This window comes from Argiope bruennichi, chromosome 11 (genome assembly GCF_947563725.1).
Source record: "Argiope bruennichi chromosome 11, qqArgBrue1.1, whole genome shotgun sequence".
NCBI lineage: Eukaryota > Metazoa > Arthropoda > Arachnida > Araneae > Araneidae > Argiope > Argiope bruennichi.
In genome coordinates this window covers 65,701,118-65,719,852 of record NC_079161.1, presented here as the reverse complement: position 1 = coordinate 65,719,852, position 18,735 = coordinate 65,701,118, and the positions used below count along the sequence as shown (strand labels likewise).

General features: G+C 27.3%; 1 protein-coding gene across 8 annotated transcripts in view; it reads left to right on the top strand.

Moving 5' to 3' along the window:
- The window catches only part of LOC129957057 (DCN1-like protein 5), a 39,742-nt gene extending 21,466 nt beyond the window's left edge, over window positions 1-18,276 (top strand). For 6 of the 8 annotated variants that reach the window (XM_056069187.1, XM_056069186.1, XM_056069191.1 and 3 more), the window contains 7 exons: window positions 3,234-3,319; window positions 5,835-5,911; window positions 7,061-7,152; window positions 12,168-12,276; window positions 13,388-13,492; window positions 13,574-13,676; window positions 16,933-18,276. In XM_056069187.1, the coding sequence (XP_055925162.1) occupies window positions 3,234-3,319; window positions 5,835-5,911; window positions 7,061-7,152; window positions 12,168-12,276; window positions 13,388-13,492; window positions 13,574-13,676; window positions 16,933-17,012 (652 nt within the window). In that variant the 3' untranslated portion in view covers window positions 17,013-18,276. Of the gene's footprint in view, window positions 1-391; window positions 541-577; window positions 1,187-3,233; window positions 3,320-5,834; window positions 5,912-7,060; window positions 7,153-12,167; window positions 12,277-13,387; window positions 13,493-13,573; window positions 13,677-16,932 lie in introns of those variants that run through there. The other 2 variants (XM_056069193.1, XM_056069192.1) reach the window with 2 other exon arrangements.
- The last annotated feature ends 459 nt before the right edge of the window (window positions 18,277-18,735 follow it).

Here is an 18,735-nt window from a genome sequence, read left to right as displayed (position 1 = left end):
TATATGTATATAAATGTTTTTTTAAGTTTTTTTTTTATTTAACTGTGGTTGCGATGCCATGCATAAATGTTTTTTTTTTCTGTAATTTTTTTTTTTTAAATTACAAAATATTTCTTATTTAAAAATGCCAAAAGAAAGAAAAATTCCTCAAAATCTTAGATCTGAAATTTTAAAAAATTAGCAACATATTTGCCACGTTTTGTTTTGTTATATTTGTCCTTTTTATTTCACCGTGGTAAATTTACCATTTCTTTTCCTGACCGATTCGTAATTTACGATGAAATGTTCTTTTGATTTTTTTCCCCCTACCTTCTTGGAATCGAGTCGTACCGCGGCAAATCAAGGCCATTCGCCACCGAAGCGCAGCCGTCAGCTGTTTTCTATAAATAATTCTAACCAGACGCCAGTGTGAGTGAATGGAGACGGAATGAAATTCGAAGGTGTGTTTATTTTTTTGGAATCGCGCTTTTGCAACTTTTCCCATCGAAGATTCGCATTGAGGAAGTGACTGGATAACCGGAAGTGACGTCTGCACATGGGGTAAATGAAGAGCTCGTTCTCTAATATTTAAATGCTGCGGGTTGCGTTTTTCACTAACTAGAGTGGAATGCTGATACAATTTTGCGATTCTTCTTAGTTATTTCCTGATTAATTCGGTTTTGCATGACGGGAATTTTCCTCTCCTTTTAAGTGGAAATAATCTCGAGGTCGTTGTTAGGATATGCAGCCTTGAAGATCATTGGTCGTAAGCCATTCGTAAAAGGAATGGCTTTTCTCTCCCCCCCCTTTTTTTTAAATTTTGAGCTCTAGAAAAAAATCTTTTCTAAATGACATTAATGACATAAAAATTTTAAAATTTCTGAATTATAAATTGTGTATTAAAATTAATAGTTTTATGAATTTTTTTTTGTCAAAATAACCTAACAATTTTATATTCTTTGCTATTTCTTGAAGTGATACAATTATAAACTGGTCCAAAATGTATGAATTTCTATGAAAACTTATCAAGATTATATCGTTTAAAATGAGAGAATATCCCAGGAATTGATAATAATGTTCTCACAAGAAGAAATAAATTCTTTACTTAATCTGGAATGTTATCAGTCCTTTTGAAAATGTTGTGATACAGTCTGTACTGAAGAATGTGCTTAAATAGTTCCTTGTTATTTGAATGTTTTCTTTGCAAGTAATTGTCAATTTTTAAAATAATATATTTAAAATTTTTCATGCAATAATTTCTGATTAATTTTAATAGAATTTTCTGCAAGAAGTTATTAAACTGTCTTCTAGACTTGATAAAACTGACAATTTATAAGCTCATGATGATTTAGATTTTTAAAAAATTAATATACTGTATGTGTCAAATATCATTAGTATTATATGTTTGCATAAATTGCTATCTTTAGTCATTTAAGATTTTGTTTTTCTGTTAATGATTTGAATTCTTTCTTTCTTCTTTCAATTTTAAATACTGAAAAAGAAGTCGTAAATGTAAGTTTTCATAATATGGAAAACTTAAAACATATACAGTTAGGATGAATTTTATAGATATGTTTCGTTCTTTGCTGTCAACTTTTTTTTTTCTAACCAAAATTTATATAAATTTGTCAAGATAATTTATTTCATTTGTGCTGAATCAGGCTCTCTATTGGAGTGCAAATGGTTATAACAATTTTTCTGGAGATAGAGAGAGATATGTACACATAAATTGACATTACATTCATTTTTTGAAAATTATTGGGAGAATCATTTATTTTGATTGGCAACCAATTCAGTTGACAGCTGATGATTAATTTGCTGTAAAATAGTTAATTGGCTAATGGTCACTTAATAGCATAAATTTTATTAAATTTCTTTCAAATTAAGAACATCAAAATTAAGATAATTGTGATGCAAAGTTTCTTTCTTTCTTTTCTTTTCTTTTTTTTTTTGTGGCAGGAAGAGTATTTTTCTTATAGACCCAATATATTAGAAAAACATTGAAAAGTAATTTAAATAATTTTTTATAGTTAAATATTTTATGAGTTTTAAAATGTAGTAAAATATCAAAAGAGAATTTGAAAAAAATCATTGCATTATCTCAAAAATAAAAAGGAGAAAAAAAAATTAATTTTCAATATTTTTGCTTTAAAATCTGGTTAATGGCTGCTATGTGCCTGCTGAATGAAATTTATGATTAAATATTAACTTCTTGGGGGGTGGGGATGTCTTCTATTTAAGTATAGAAGGAAAATGTCTTACAAATAGGATACTGGACGTTAACATTTTAAGGGAAAGAATAAATGATATGTCTGTCGAATACTATATAGTATGCAAGAAGCTACTTTCTTGAACAAATTACATTTGTTTGCATGTTTTGAATGTCCAAACCTCTCTCTCTCTCTCTCTCTCTCTCTCTCTCTATATATATATATATATATATATATATATATATATATATAATATATATATATATATAAATATAAACCACAATATTTTATAAGCTCACCATTAGAACCATAAAACTAATTCTTTATTACATCATCAGAAATTTAGATGCAAACATTGTATTTTTAGCTAGTGTCTCTGTGAAGTTTGTTTTAAAATTTTGTTAAATGATTAAGTTACAAGCTTTATAATATTTTTGCCATATGTCTAACATTTATGAATAACATTCTTCTTTTGTCTAATTCTAAACATTGAAGATAATTTTAATTGATTTGAGCGACAATACATTTAACTATGTTAAAATTTAAATTATTATTTTACAATGATTTAGTTTGAAATTAGTATTAACCCTCCAGCTGCGTATCCTGCGATTTCTGTGGATTGACAGTCAATCCATTTTTTATTTCATTCTGCGTTTTTTGCAGTTTAGTGTGTTTATTTTTACGATTACAAATTTTTATTATAAATACAGATTTTTATTATACAACATATACTATCAGTTCACTTTGTTTAAAAAATATTTGAACTTATTTGCAAGTGTCTCATCTAAATACTGATTTTAAAAAATTGTGCAGTCAAAGACTTAATAGGGTTTTTTTATTTTTATGCATTGGGATATGTTTATTGTTATGTTGGTAATATAGGAATATATTTTTAATAATTTGGAAAAAATGTATAGCACCAAACATTTTATCAAGGCAAAAGTGCACCAGAATATTACAACTTGCATTATTTTATTAGTATAATGTGCTTTTCTGATTATTCTTTTAAATATTATACTTATATGATGTTTTTTTTTTTTCTAGTTCACGAAAAAACTCTAGAAATACTGAAATCATTGATGATTCTTTCTCACACAAAAAGTGTAATCTTCTGTTTTCTGAATATGCAGGTAATGATTTTTTTTCCTTTTGTATTTTTCATATTATATGCTATGTACATCTTCTAAACTCTTCCAGGATTATGAAGTTCAATGAATCATGTTTATGATACCGAGCTAGTATGATTGACTAAAGGAAAACAAATTCAATGTTCAAACCATTAGGAAAGTTAGAAAATGTAAAAACATGCTTAAAAATATAGAAAAGTATGATTGAAAATGTAATGAATGAGCTACGAGGGGTTGTTTGCTGGTATTGTAGACACTGTTTACTAGTATTTCACTTTGAGTAGAATATGAATGACAATTTCTGAGATACTGATTTTTTTGCAAGAATTACCAATCATTGCAGATGGTCATAAAGTTCTATGTATTTTTGAAAGGGTTGCCATATGTACTCCGTATGAAATCTTATGAAAGTTTGCATTAATGTGAAAGGTAAGAAATATCAGCAGTTGTGAAAAATGCATGTAAGTGGAATGTGTCACCACATAAAAATGTTGTTCTTGGTATAAAAAATGATTCTGCTCATATACACCAATGTAATTTTGTCTTATTTCCACTAACAGTTTTTACATTCAGTTTTGAAATCAATTTTGTATACCAATAAAACTTTATTGAAAATTATTTCCAAACTGTTGAATTAACCATCAATGCTCTTATCACTTATCTGAATGTTTTTTTCTCCCTTGTTCAGTCGATGAACGATGATAGTTTGATAATTGATCGAGAAAACAAAATAATGTTTTACTATTTGGCAGTCTTAAAAAAATCACCAAGCATATCTTTTAATTTCTTGATACAGGAGCAAAAAATTTTACTATTTCTTCATTGAAATCTCTGTTATGATATTATGAGTAATATATGTTGTGATATTAGATTTCGATATTATGTACAAAGGAATCGGTTTGTTCACAGATTATCACTGCTAGGGGAATAAAATTCGAATGATTTATTTGGTGCAACATATGTAATAACTTATGGAGAGGAGGAAATATAAAGTTATCAGGAAGCTTGTTATCAGAAAGAGGTTAAGATAATTTGAAACTTTTTATGTCACTAATTCTTGGAATCTGTCTGTATAAAATTGAATGTTTTTATTTGAATCTTAGAAAACCCACGTCCTGACAGATTGAATGAAATTGGTTCACATGTTCTGTTTACCTAAAAGAAATAATATTAAAAAAATTATACTATCATGTAAAAGGGGTAAATCATTTTAATATCCCCCCTCCATAATTTCAAAGCATATTTTCACAAAAAAATATTTTAGCACCAAATTAAAAAAAATTAGCTTTTTAGTGATATTAATTTCATTATTGTACAATTTTTTTCTGACTTTTAATCAATATATCAAAGTTAATTTAAAAATAATTTATATTCAATTTTTTTGTGTGTCAAAGTAATAACTATTTTATTGTGAAATCACGTCTACTAGTTTCCTGCTTTTGCCTGTATTAAAATCAAGTTGCCTCCTTCATTTTCATTTTTGTTAGAATAAGTGCTTTCTGATATGCAGTAATTTATCCGTAAACGCTGTCTCTAAAATTGTTACAATTTCTTTTACGGTTGACCAGATTTTCTTAGTTATTTAAGCATTTTTAAAAAAAATTAATGTGTCCAACTGTATTGTTAAAATTAATTCTACCTAGTAAGATTTCTTTTATTTGATAAATTTCTTTAAAAATTCAAAATTCAGTTATTGGATTTTGAATATTTGATTAAATATTATAAAAAATTTGAATGTTTAGATTTTTAAATAGAATGTAAAGTGTGTTTCCTAAAATTTGCTCTAAGATAAAAATATTTTTACATATAAAAAAACTAAACGTGGCCAAAAATGTTGTATACTTGTGTATGTATTAGCAATATGCTCACATAGTGTCTTGCTCTTAAAAATTATTCTCTTGCCCAACATGTAATTGCTTGAATTCTGAAGTAATAGCAGCTGATATTAATACATCTATATGTGTTACTACTTCAGATATTAAATTTGAGGGCTGTCAAGTATCTGAAACTAAAAAACTTTTAAATTGTCTTCTGCTGTTCTTAATCTCTTAAGTTCAATTTTGGTCATTTAAAAAAGTCAAAATGGACCTAGAAATGTGGCCAAATTCTAGTCTTCGAGCTCAAAGCATTCTTTATATATTTGTGTCAAATACTGCGACTAAAACTGTTGTTAATTCGAAAAGTTTTAGAGTAATTAATTCAGGTTGAAAAGTCTTAAAATATTTTAAGATGGTTGAATATAAAAATGTGCAAAATTGAAGTAAATATTTCTTGCTTTTTCTTACATGCATATTGAAAAAGAAATACAAATGGAATGTGGGTATGGCAGCTAGTCTAATAATAATACTTATCTTTATCAAAGATGACATTTGTTGCTTGTATCTATAAAAAAATTACAGCATCGGTAAGATTGTTAATGATTGTAAAATTGAGCATAAAATTTAAATGTATAATTACACAAATTTTCATTTTCAAAAACTTAATTGAATTACTTAATTTGAAAATTTTAATGTTTCAGGTCCAAATGACCCTGATATGATTGGGCCAGAAGGTATGGAAAAATTCTGTGAAGATATTGGAGTTGAACCAGAAAATGTGAGCAGATTACATTTGTTAATTTTTTTTTAAACACACTTTTATTTTATATAATTTACTCACTTACTAAGTATTTATTTATTATTTGTAAAGATAGTATTTTGTATTTAATTTTTCGGTGTCTACTTGATGTGCTAGAGTTTTAATGTTTTTTACACTTACGTATTCTCACTCTATTTTAGTATTTTTAGAACTGATTAGACTGGTTTATCAAGTTATATAATTAAATTTTGATTCTACACAAATTATACCACCAGACGAAGAATTAGAGAAAAATTGGGTTTCAAAGTCCACACTACTTTTTATGGTGAATTAATTATAAATTAAAGGCAGGTTGATTAAAGATAAGACTGTAATTAAAATGAAAAACTCTACTTGATTATGTTTTTAAAAATGTATTTAAAAAGTTTAAATTAAATTTATCTTTTCTATGAAATTGTTTCATCAAATGATCAAATGCAAATGGATTTATGTTCTTTTTATATGGAATTATGTTTATGTGAATTTTTGCACTTAAATCAAAACAGTTAACAGCTATTAAAAGTTGACAAATAGTTATTTGGGAAATTTAATGAACAAATTCTTTATTTATGAATCAGCTTTTCTTGGTTTGTTATTTCCTTATTAGAACATGATTGGTCAGAAAAATTCCTTGGATACCTTTATAAATTTTATAGTGTATTTATACCATGTTCTTGTAATACTGTTCTTATTTACTTTTTTGGAAGAATGCTGAATTTTTCTTATTTAAAACCATGTGAACTTTGATTGAAAATCTCTATCTAAACTATTTAATCTCTCTCCAAAATAAACTGATAATTAGAATAATTTAATGTAGCTTCATAAAAATTATATTTTGTTAGATTCTTTTAATTTCTCAATTTGTGAGGAAATCTGAAAAAAAAGAACATTTTTTGATAAAAGTAGAATTAATGTAGAATTTAAAAATATGTGAATTTATCAAAATATATGAAACTTAAGATTGTTTAATACATTTTGATTTCCCTAATTACATGTCCTAATATTTGATCTGTTTTCACTCATTTCATAATTTAAAACATGATAAAGAATTTTTTGTTTTATTTTTTTAGAATTATGTTTCATTGTAATAACTAATGTCTCATTTGTTTCTCTTTCTTCTCTTTATAGATTGTTATGCTTGTTTTAGCTTGGAAAATGGAAGCCAAGCAAATGGGTTTTTTCTCAAAGTCAGAATGGTTAAGGGGTCTTAGTGATTTAGAGTAAGTATTAGGAATGCATTAGTTGCTTATAAATTTTTACTTCATGTATAAACTAACACAGTCTTATTATATTTTCTTATGATTAAAAATGTTATGTCATTCTGATGATTTTTCTGAAGTTTTATCGCATTTTAGCTTGAGTTGATATTCCACAATGTGTTGTTTTATTTCATATATAGTTTTTTCAAAATATTATTCACTTCAAATGCTTAGAATTTTTTTTCAGACGAAATAAAATTCTAATTAATAGATCTTAAACTTGATTATATTCATATTAGATTTTTATGATGAATTTGTGGTCTTTGCCAATTTATTGTAATAAAGTATAGTATTAAAAATTTACAGTTTACATGATTTTTTTGTGAATTAATAAAAGAATCTTAAATGAAGAATGTTTTGTAATAAATATTTGCCCAGCAATTTTGTTCGCAGATTTCAACAATTATGCTTCTCTTCTACAGTACTATTACATAAGCAAGCTTTAGAAGATGCAGGGCTCATTGAGGTTTATTCCACTGTGTTCTTATGATACATTTAGAGTTAGGGAGGGGGATCTGGAGTATCTTCCTCTGGATTTTCTTGAATGGTTACATAATGTGACTGTAAAGGTGATAGAAAGAATTGATCATGCATATTGAGACCTATCCACTTTTTCCAATCGACATCAGAATTTGACAAATGTGTACAATTTTGGTGACAAGAATGCTTACAAAATTACAGGATTTGCTTACTTGCTGTGTTTTCTGATAATAGTCAATATTGTATATGTGCATGTTATGTTAATAGACAAGCTAAAATATAGCTAACTCTCTGATGAATATGTTACAGCTCTATAATTACATTGATAAAAGCATGCATTATATTTATTCTTTGTTTCTTACATTACATCCAGAATTTGATGGAGTTCTGCAAGTTCTAATGTTTGAGTCAAACCTCATTTATCAAACTTTTTTTTTTTGTATTGTATTGTATTGTATTGTGATATCCTTATGTGAAAGCAAACCAACATAATTCCAAAAATGTTTTTTGAAATAAGATCTAAAATATAAAAATCGTTAAAATTTCAAGGTAAAAAATTTTTTTGATGATTATAACACATCCTCTTTGTATTAGATTGCATATGAAAAAGTAAATCTTGTCTCGCCTTAATTACACCATTGAATTCAGTAGAGAACATTTAGCATTCTAGTATTGTTATCTTCTTAAGCATGGAGTCCATTTTGGACCAGTTGGTCTAGTCATTTAATGACCAGCCCTAGCCGCATCTTGTCATTAGAACAATTAATCATTATTTAATATTATGTCCAATTCTCCCTCAGTTTTTGATTTTGAGGGGTCTCCCCTCAATTTTTGAAAGTTCACTATATTTAGATTAATTTATCTTCCAATTTTGTTCCACTCATTTTGCTTTTTTAGATGAATTCGTTTATTTTACAGATGAAAAAATGTAAAATAAAAGTAGTTGATTGAATATAAAAAGTTTTTCACCAATGTCTTTTCAATTTAATTGGGAAAGTGACTTGATCCAGTCCAAAGCTTTCCTCAATTCTTTTGGCCATTTTACATTATGTTTACAGACTTTTGTATGCACATTTCTATGAAAAAAGACAGCCAAAAATCTATCTCATTAAAAAGACAGATCAGTTTAAAAGTGTTTAAAGTAATAACTGTTTACTTATAACAATATCAAGCAATTTAACTTAAGAAGGTTTCTATTAGGTGTACATTTATTTATCTTATTTGTTGTAGCAACAATCTTTTGAATGCATGCATTTTCTACAAATGCTCTTAAATTTATTGTAACTTTTTTATTGCCTTTGTTTTAATGGTAAAAAAATGTTTGATAATACTGCATCTCCTTTATATACAAATCACAGATGTTTTTAAACTTAGTTAAGAATTGTTCACTCAAAGTTTATATATAAATATCTTTTAATCTGTGTCATCTTTCAGTTTTTGTGGGAATATTTTAGTTATAACATATGTTATAATTGATTTTTTTTAAAAGCTTTGAATGCATTGTTCCTCATTTTAATTTCAAAATCTGTGATTTTTTCTTTTTTTTTTTAAAGTAGAAAAAACTGGCATTTCAACATATATGAGTTTTAAAAAGAAGGCAATGCTTTGTTTTAGATATCTAATTTACAGCTCTGAATAAAACTACAATTGTGTTCTAGACTTTAAGCTTCAATGCCTTTTATCTGTCAAAAAAAAAAAAAAAAAAAAAAAAAAAAAAAAAAAACACTTGGGCTGGAATAATATTTATATTTATTTACCTATATTAGGTACTACCTAGATTAAATAATTTATTAGTTAGATAGCATTTTGATACTCTCTGCAACATGGAAAAATATCTTTGATAAATTAAAATTTTATTCAATATCTATTTTTATTAATTTATGCATTTTTTACCAGAGAAATAATTTTATGAATAAAATCGGTTTAGTAGAATTAAGAAATTAACCTACATACTAATTTGATTGCTATCCAAAGAAATATATACAGTGGCTCAAACAGTTGAAAATACACTTTACTTTTACTTGATAAATCCAACTTTCAGTATAAATAATAAAGATTACCAAGAAGTGCAAACATGTTTCTATTTTTACACATAACAAATGGTTTAATTTAAAGTAAAAATAAAGAACATTCAAGGAAAAACTTCTAAATTGATATTCTGGTGATTCTTTGTGGTATCTGAAGATATTTTACCTCATTCTTCTTGCAACACTTGTTTTAAATGGGTTTTGTTTCTAATTTTGTGTTTTTGAACCACTATTTTGACTGTGGTCCACAGATATTCAATGATATTGATTTCGGAGTATTGTGGTGGTTATGTAACTGCTGCTTACAATGAAAAAGATATTACATTTTGACGTTATGTGCAGTGTGTTTTGGGTTGTTGTCTTGCAGAAAAAATGAAATTTCCATCTAAACCTAAATTTTTAACACTATCCTTTAGATTGCTGCAACCATATGGTTATGGTTCATCCAACTTGCTGCAGAAATTTCTGAAATCATAGGCAGAAATGTTAGTGCTGGTACTGTATGAAATGCAATTAGACAATCTAGATATAAAAGTCAAATTGTTAGAGTGAAACCGTTCACTAACTTATTAATTGAAGACCAATAACTTTTGGAAGAAAGTTATATTTAGTGATGAAAGAAAACTCAACATTTTTGACAGTGACGGCCGTCGCACTGTATGGAGAAGTATAATACTACTTTGGATCCAAACAATTTACGTCCTACATTTAAACATAGGTGGTGATTCCTTCATGATTTGGGGTTGTATGGCTTCATCTGGAGTGGGAAATTTAGTTCTTATAAATGACATTATAAACCATACGGTTTACTTGCATATAATTTGTAGCAATCTAAAGAAAAGTGTTAAAATTTGAGTTTAGATGGAAATTTTATTTTCCAATAGGACAAATGACCCCAAACAGAATGCACATAATGTCAAAATGTGGTATCTTTTTCATTGTAAGCAGCAGTTGCACACACTACCACAGTCCACTGCCATATTTGAAAAAGTGGTCCGAAATTTCAAAATTAGAAGCAAAACCCATTTAAAACAAGTGTTGCAAGAAGAATGGGCTAAAATATCTTCAAATACCACCAAAAATTTAGTCGAATCAGTGCCATGATGTTTAAAGGCCATTATAAAAGCCAAAAAGACATGCAACTAAACGTTGACACTTTCTTTCTATGCTACATATTACAAAATTTCATTGGTGTATTCTCAATATTTTGAGGCAAAAATTTGCATATGTTTATTTAAAATGCTTCTGAAACTTTTCAGTTTAGAATTTTTTTTGTTGATTGTTCTTTATTTTTACTTTAAATTGAACCATTTGTTATTTGTAAAAATAAAAACATGTTTGCACTTCTCATTAATGTATTATTTATACTGAAAGTTGGATTTAGCAAGTAAAAGTAAGGTGTACTTTCAATTGTTTGAGCCACTATATATAGAATTTTAAAATGTAGCTGTAATTTTTCCCATAGTATCCGAATATGCCAAATTGATTGCACTCATAAATCTAATGGAACATATAGATATTGATTGGGACATATAGATTGTTGATTCATGACATGATTTCTATGAAGCACTGCTATGTAAGCTTGCTTATTGCATATTGAATTTTTTTTGCATACTTATTCCAAATTGTTCCATTCCTGTGCAATGGAAATTAGCAGGTCATGTGTTGGAAGGGAGGGATAATTTAAATCTAAGTCAGCCTTAATTAAAATTAGCAGAACACTGGCCTTGTTTATATGTATTAATTTGAACTATTCCTTTATAATACTGGTAGAGTATTGTATTTGTTTTGAGCATGTTTTACTTTCTTTTGATAATCTGTTAAGAAATACTTAATCATTTAGTTCTGGCAAACTATTTTCTGATTAGTTCTTTTTAAAATTAAATTATTGATTTTCTTTCCCACATCTCTATTAATAGTAATTTTCTATTAGTAATTTTAATTCTTTGATGTTCTTAAACATAATAAAAGTGGGATTTCAATGAATCTAAAATATGAGAGTAGCAAAAGAAAAAAAAATTGCTCTGAATATTTTATGATTTAAAACTACCACTTAGCTCCAGATTTCAGAATTACATTTATATTGATTGAGAAAAAATGTTTTAACTCTTCAAGCTTCCTAATTATGTCTTTTCCATTCTTAATGTTTTGTTCTAAAGAAATAGATTCACATTTATTTTTAAATAAACTTTTACACTGTATAAAATATTTTACAAAATTTAAAAAAAAATGTTGAGATGCCTAAAAGAATTGTATTATTTAAAAAGACTAAAGAAAAAAAAACAACCTAAAGCAATTAGCTGCTTGAAAGATTAACTTAACACCTCATTATTTTTGTATTTTTGTTTCAACTGACCATCGAAGTAAAACAATTATTGTACGTCTTTATAATATTTCTAAAAAATTCAACTGTAAAAATATTTTTAATAACTTTTATGTTAAATTAAAATTTATTTTTTATTATTATAGGTGTGATAGCATTCAAAAAATTAGGAATAAATTAGATTATCTTCGTAGTCTTTTAAATGAACCTGTAGTTTTCAAGAACATATATCGGTATGCATATGACTTTGCGAGGGTAAGTATGTTACAATTTCAAAAATTTACTTTTTTAGTAATTTGTAAAGCATATAATGATATATAGAAATATTGTAATTATAAAATTTAGATTGCTTCAAAAAAAAAAAAAAAACTTTTTTTTTGTCTTCTGAAAATGCAGCACAGATTTAAATTTTGATTTTGCATTAATCAGTTTTAAATAATAATTTAGTAATAAATTCTTTAACAAAATCCATTGAAATACATTAATCTTACCTGAACTATATTTTCAATTGAATAAAGATTTATTTTACAACTATTTTGTACTGAATAATTAGAAGGATATTTCATAGTAGTAATTAGCTAATATCTGAATTTTTCAAATTTATATATTTTTATATTCTGAAATGACTTGCAAGAAATATTTTATTTGCTAAGCAGCATTTTCCCTTAATATTGATTTAGTGCATTATAATTTCCGATAATGCTTCTGTCAGAAAGAGAATATTATAGAGGCTCTTTAACCACACTATGTTGAAATGCTTTTATCACAAAATTGCCAATCATGTGTTGTACATTTTGGCTGGTATTTGTCACAGAAGTAAAAGTGATGTTTTGCAACCCATTGATTGAGACTATTTGCCAGAAGATGATTTACAGGAGCACAGTACTAAGTCAAGAATTAATTTATTCAGAAGATATAAATATTTTTCTGAATTCTTTAAGATACAGGATATTTTGTGTGGTTTTGCTGCAAGTTACAGTTGACTATTTTGGCACAAGCATTTGCAAATCATGTGTCATGCAAGTTGTTAAAGGACTGTCTAGAAAAATGTTGTTTATGTCCTCTTAATTTTGTTTCTACATAGGTAGAATTTTTATAGAATCAAGCAAAATTTAGAATTTCAAAATTTATTTTGAATGAAAAAAGAAAGGGATTTACAGTCCATGAGATGAAGCAACAATCATTGTTCCTATGTAGTCCTGGATTTATTCAGACATATTAATTGATGTAACGATAATAGTGGAATTATTTTATTATGAGATTATTAGGTTATAGCATATTCTAGAAGTATTAAGATAAAAGAAAAGTGTGATAATGAAATTTGTATAATATTCTTATAATAAATGGACAATTTTATTTCTTGTAGGATAAAGACCAACGGAGTATGGACATTGATACTGCCAAGGCCATGTTGCAGCTTCTTTTGGGAAGGTTGTGGCCTATGTACAGCATGTTTCATCAGTTCCTAGAGGTGACGATTTTTCTATTGTTTTGTTTTCTTCTTATATTTCTGACCTTCTCTCATCCTTTTTTTCTCTTTTGGTCATTGCAGCAATCGAAGTATAAAGTCATCAACAAAGATCAATGGTGTAATGTGTTAGAATTCAGTCGAACCATCAAACCAGATCTTTGCAATTATGATGAGGATGGAGCTTGTAAGTTTCTAAATGCTTATTTAGCTTGACTTTTTTCAATTTTATAATCAGTATATCTCACTTCTTCATGTGCTACAGTTTTGCAATATTGTATTTTCAATGGTAGTACACTAATATTTATTCTGTCATAGTCTATTACTATTTAATTTATTAATTAAAAAAAATCGAATTTGTATCAGAGGTAGTCTTGTAATTTGGGGGGGAGGGGAGTTTCTTTCCTTTTATTTGGATGTCTTCAATTCATGGTTATTGCTAGTCTTGAGCTATAAATATGTTTCATGAATCTTTTTTAAATTATCGGTGAGAAATTCTGCAGTTACAGCAGAGTTGATTTTTATCTCTTTGTCTAAGTATCTGTACTTTCAAGATAGTCTTTAAATCTCAATGGTAATTGAAAGTATCATTCTTCATTCACAGAAATCTTTTGATCCAGTATGAAATTGGGATATTTAGTGGCAGAATAGTTTTAATTGTGATTAAACCATGTTTATAACAAGTTATCTATTTAATAAAAATAAATAATTTTGAAAAGAAAGAATATTGAGTGATAAAGCTTTGATGCATTTTAAAATTTTTCATGTAATAATTATATAAAATGTGAATACGGTGAAGTCTCGTGCAATACTAAGAGTACATTCTGCATAATAAGACATTATGTTATTTAAAACATATTTGTGCCATTTTATACACATCTCTAATTTGTAACTGCATATTTTTCTACAAGATATTATTTTTTAAAGACTATAAGCCTCATTGTTCAAATATCTAAGACAAAGAAATTTTGACAAAAGATATTATTTTGAATTTGGATTAGATTTTGGGTTTTAATGGCACACGAGCCAGAAAAGGCTATGCTGAACCAAATATATGATCAATAAGAAAACAATATGTAAAAAATTCAAAGTTTTTTCAATAAAACAAAAAATGTATAAAAGTCGGTGATAAAACTAAAAAAAGAAATAGTGATGAGTTAGAGAATAAATGTAATAGAGTTTTTGATAAAATAATAAATACCAATTTCCTTAAAAAATTTTTTAATCTTTTTTTGAGACTTTTTCTCCAACAGTGCTCGTATATCCAACAATGAGGAGTTAAAAAAATGTAAACGTTGAAGATTAAAACTGGAACATTCAATAAAAATGTGATGAATCATTAAATTCACTTTGCATTTTGAAAGAAAGGAGCTTGATTGCCGAATAAAAGAAATTTGTGCGTTAAGCAAGTATGCCCAATGCAGAGTCTAGTCAATTTAACATTGAGATCACACTCTGCATGACAAGACCAGGATGTAATTGTAGGTTTTATATAATAAAGTTTGTTGTTAGTATGATAATCCCACGACTCCCGCCACTGCCTGTGCTAATGATGTGCAAATGAATTTTTTCCAGCACAGTAAGGTGTGCCTCTTGGCAAAAGTAAAGATGTTGTTTTTGCAGCATTGTTCGCCTGCTCATTTCCTATGATTCCAGCAGGTCTCTGAATGCAAAATCCAGCAAAAAAGAATGTCAAAGTCCCTATTTTGTAGGTTTCTGGAAAGGCCCAGAATTTCCAATGCAACTGGATGAATGTGATAATGAAAATATGAAAGTGTTTTTAAAGAACTCATGCTGTCAGTATATTGCCACTAACTCGGCAGATAAAACCGAAAATGATATGTGCAGGTTGTAAGTGAAAGTTTGCGTGCCAAGAACAATACCACAACCAACATGATCATCTGACTTAGAACCATCTATGAATATTGGTAAATACATTGATAACTGACAGCGATGAGAACTAAAAAGTTTTTAAAAAATAACAGGGGCCATTATTGTTTTATGTCTAAATTTTATTTTGGATTTCTTTAGTTAACAAATATTTTAAATTGTAATTTAAATAGTTTGTGTTAAGCAAATTATTTATTTCAACATTTTTACATCTGGCATAATTTAATTCCTTACTAACAATTTTCCTATAAAATTCATTTAGTATATTATGAATGATCATGTATATAGTATTTGCAATAAAATGTATAGGTAGAGGTATTTAGCATTTGAATAAATTGTGTATTAATCATAAAAGTATGTTAGGAATAAGTGTTATATTTTTGTCAAGAAAACCAAAATATTTTCCATCTGCTAGAGTTGTTTGAAGAATTTTACAATGTGAAAAGACTTCTTATTAATCTTTCAACTATATGTACAAAGGTCTGCAAGTTATTTTCTTGTAATTTATCAGTTGTGTCGTTATTAGGAAAAAGAAATTTTGAAAGTATTGAATTTAGAAATACTAGAGAACTCTTAGATGGATTAATTGAGCTGTAACTGCTGATATTAAGGAATAATATAGTTTTATGAAGAATTTAAAAGTTTTATCACATTTCAAATGTTGTTAATTTTTCTAAATTCAAATATAGTTTGTGAATTTGTTTAAAAGCTCAAAATAACTCACTAAATAGATCATGAACTAGTTTGTAAATCTCATTTGACACTTCATATAGCCAGCATCCTACCCTAGGGGTAGCACGTTTTCCTCGTGATCTGGGCGTCTCGGGTTCGGCCATGGTTGTTCTTTACCTTGTGTTCGATCTGTGATGTATGTGAAAGAGCTACCCTGTAATAAGATGCTGTGCAAATGAGTGTGTGCAGATGACCTAGAAGTCAGACTTCTGCCCTCGGGTGCTCAGGGCCTTTACCCTCAGAAGCTACTGCATGAAATTAGCTTAAATTGCTGACTTTTAATAGAATTGTTTATAATTAGAATTTATTTGGGTTTACTCGCAACCAAAAACTATTAATTAATTTATTATTTTTATTTTTGGTTTTTAGTAATTAAATATGTTCATCTTTGCATATCTTTCTCCTCAATGATTCCAAGCAAATAATTTTTTAATGCTCTAATTTGTTTTAGTGCTGAACATTGTATTAAAAAAAGCTTTGAAATTTTTTTTTAAAAAGTGAAATGAACAAGTTATTTTGAAATATCTTTTTAAAAATCATATTCTAAGTGCAGTTGTAAAACCTTTATTAAAATTGTCTTCTGTATATTTAAAAAAAAATGTGTATAGATATTATTAAAAATAGTAAAGAAATTTTTTTATTGTTTTTTAGTTAAGAAATTGTTTTCTCTTATTCTATTTTTTTAGACACTGTTTTTCTTTTGAGTTTTTAGATAACTTAAGGTTTCCTCTGCTTCAATATTGTCAGATTCCTCTGTCTTTAAATTTTAATATTCTGACTAAATGCACTTATTTTCTACTAAATGTTAATTTTTCTTATAGGGCCAGTTCTGCTAGATGAGTTTGTGGAGTGGCTAAAAACTAAACAAAACTTTCCCAACTACAAGTCCAGCAGTCAATAGTGCTAGGTGCCAAAAGGAAGCTAGGCACGGTGACGCAAATCGAGGAGGGGGCCAAAATCAATCCTATAGGCAAAACTCCATATATCTATCTACATGTGATACACTTTCTGTCACTCTTCCTTTCTGTGCCTCCCGATGTGCATTGCCAAAATTCGACTCAGGAAACGAGAAAGCTTCAGACATTTTTATTTCACTTTGTTTCTTTTAATTAAAAGTTGTAGGTGGATTGGAATAGTTGTTTATTTTTGTGACTTTTTCGTTGCATCCACAATTTGCAGCTTGTTATACTCAAATCTTCTGATTTTGAAGTATACTTTTTGTTAATTGTACATATTTTGAAATAAGACATTCATCATTATAGATTTTTATGGAAAAAATTTAGTCACTTATCTTACTGTTCACAATTTTTTAAAAATATATTTCTGAAACCCCAAGTGCTTTTTTGAATACAAAACTGAGTAAAATACTAAATTTATTTTAAACATATGTTAGATCAACTCTGTTTTATTTTTTAAGCATCATTGTTTTATTTTTAACTTTTATTCATAATCATCTAGATCTGTAGTGTAATTAATTATTTGTAGAACACATATATACTTCTAGCAATTTAAGCACCAATCTTTGAGTGTGTCATGAACCTCACAGAAATGAACTTTATTCTTTTGCCTGTAGATGTTCATTTTCATTACTTTTCCAGCAGTGGAAATATATATATATATATATGTAGTAAAACAACCATATTAGCCTTACTTACGATGTATCTAACAATGTAGTTAAATACATTCTGTTCTTTGATATTATCAGAGAATATAACAATGAATTTTAAAGAAACAACTATGCAATATTATTATTTCCACTAGTTTTGTGAAAGGCAGTGTTTGTGAAATATTTTATGATCTGCAGGTGAAGTTTTTATACAAATCTGTGATTGTGAGTTTCAGTGAGTTGCAAATGTTGAATTTTTTTCTCTCACTAGTATAGTATTCTGTCACTGTACAATATATTAAAAATTATATAAAATTTTAATTTTTCAAATGATTTTTAATTCTGTACATTTTGCAAATGAAGTTTGTTCACGTGTATTTCAAGCAGCCTTCTCGTTTTTTTTTCTCATGGCTATGAAAGTCTTTGTTGCTTGGAGTTGAGCCGATGACATCCAACCCCCTCAGCAGATGGAATGAATGAAGTTCAGTGTGCCTCATTGTGTGTATATATTAAAAGTTTTCTCAACAACGCAGTACAATAAATAATATCGGCTGTTTCAGTTTTTTTGGTGTCTTCTCTTTGTACATTGAAGAATTATTTAAATCATTTATATATTATTTTGAAGATATAGTTATATTATCATAGAAGAGTGAATATATCAGGTGTCCACTCTTAAATATTGATCAATAGCTAATTTCTGAATCACTAAAGGTATGGTATATACTTCCAATACAGAAAATGATCTGACTAACAAAAACATTTACATTTTATCAGGCTTGAGTTAATAAATGCCCTGATTAAAAAAAAATATGAAGTCTGAATTTTTATTCAGTCTTCCAATCCTATTGATCAAATTTAGCAAAATATTATTAGTACACTTATCCCCACTTCTACAATTATAACTGATTGAGTTATGAAAATTACTATTTTAGACAATTTAAAGCCATTTAAACAGCCATCTTGAGGAAGATTGGCTTATCAATGGATCTTTTTTGAGGTAGTTACTGATACTTTAAGT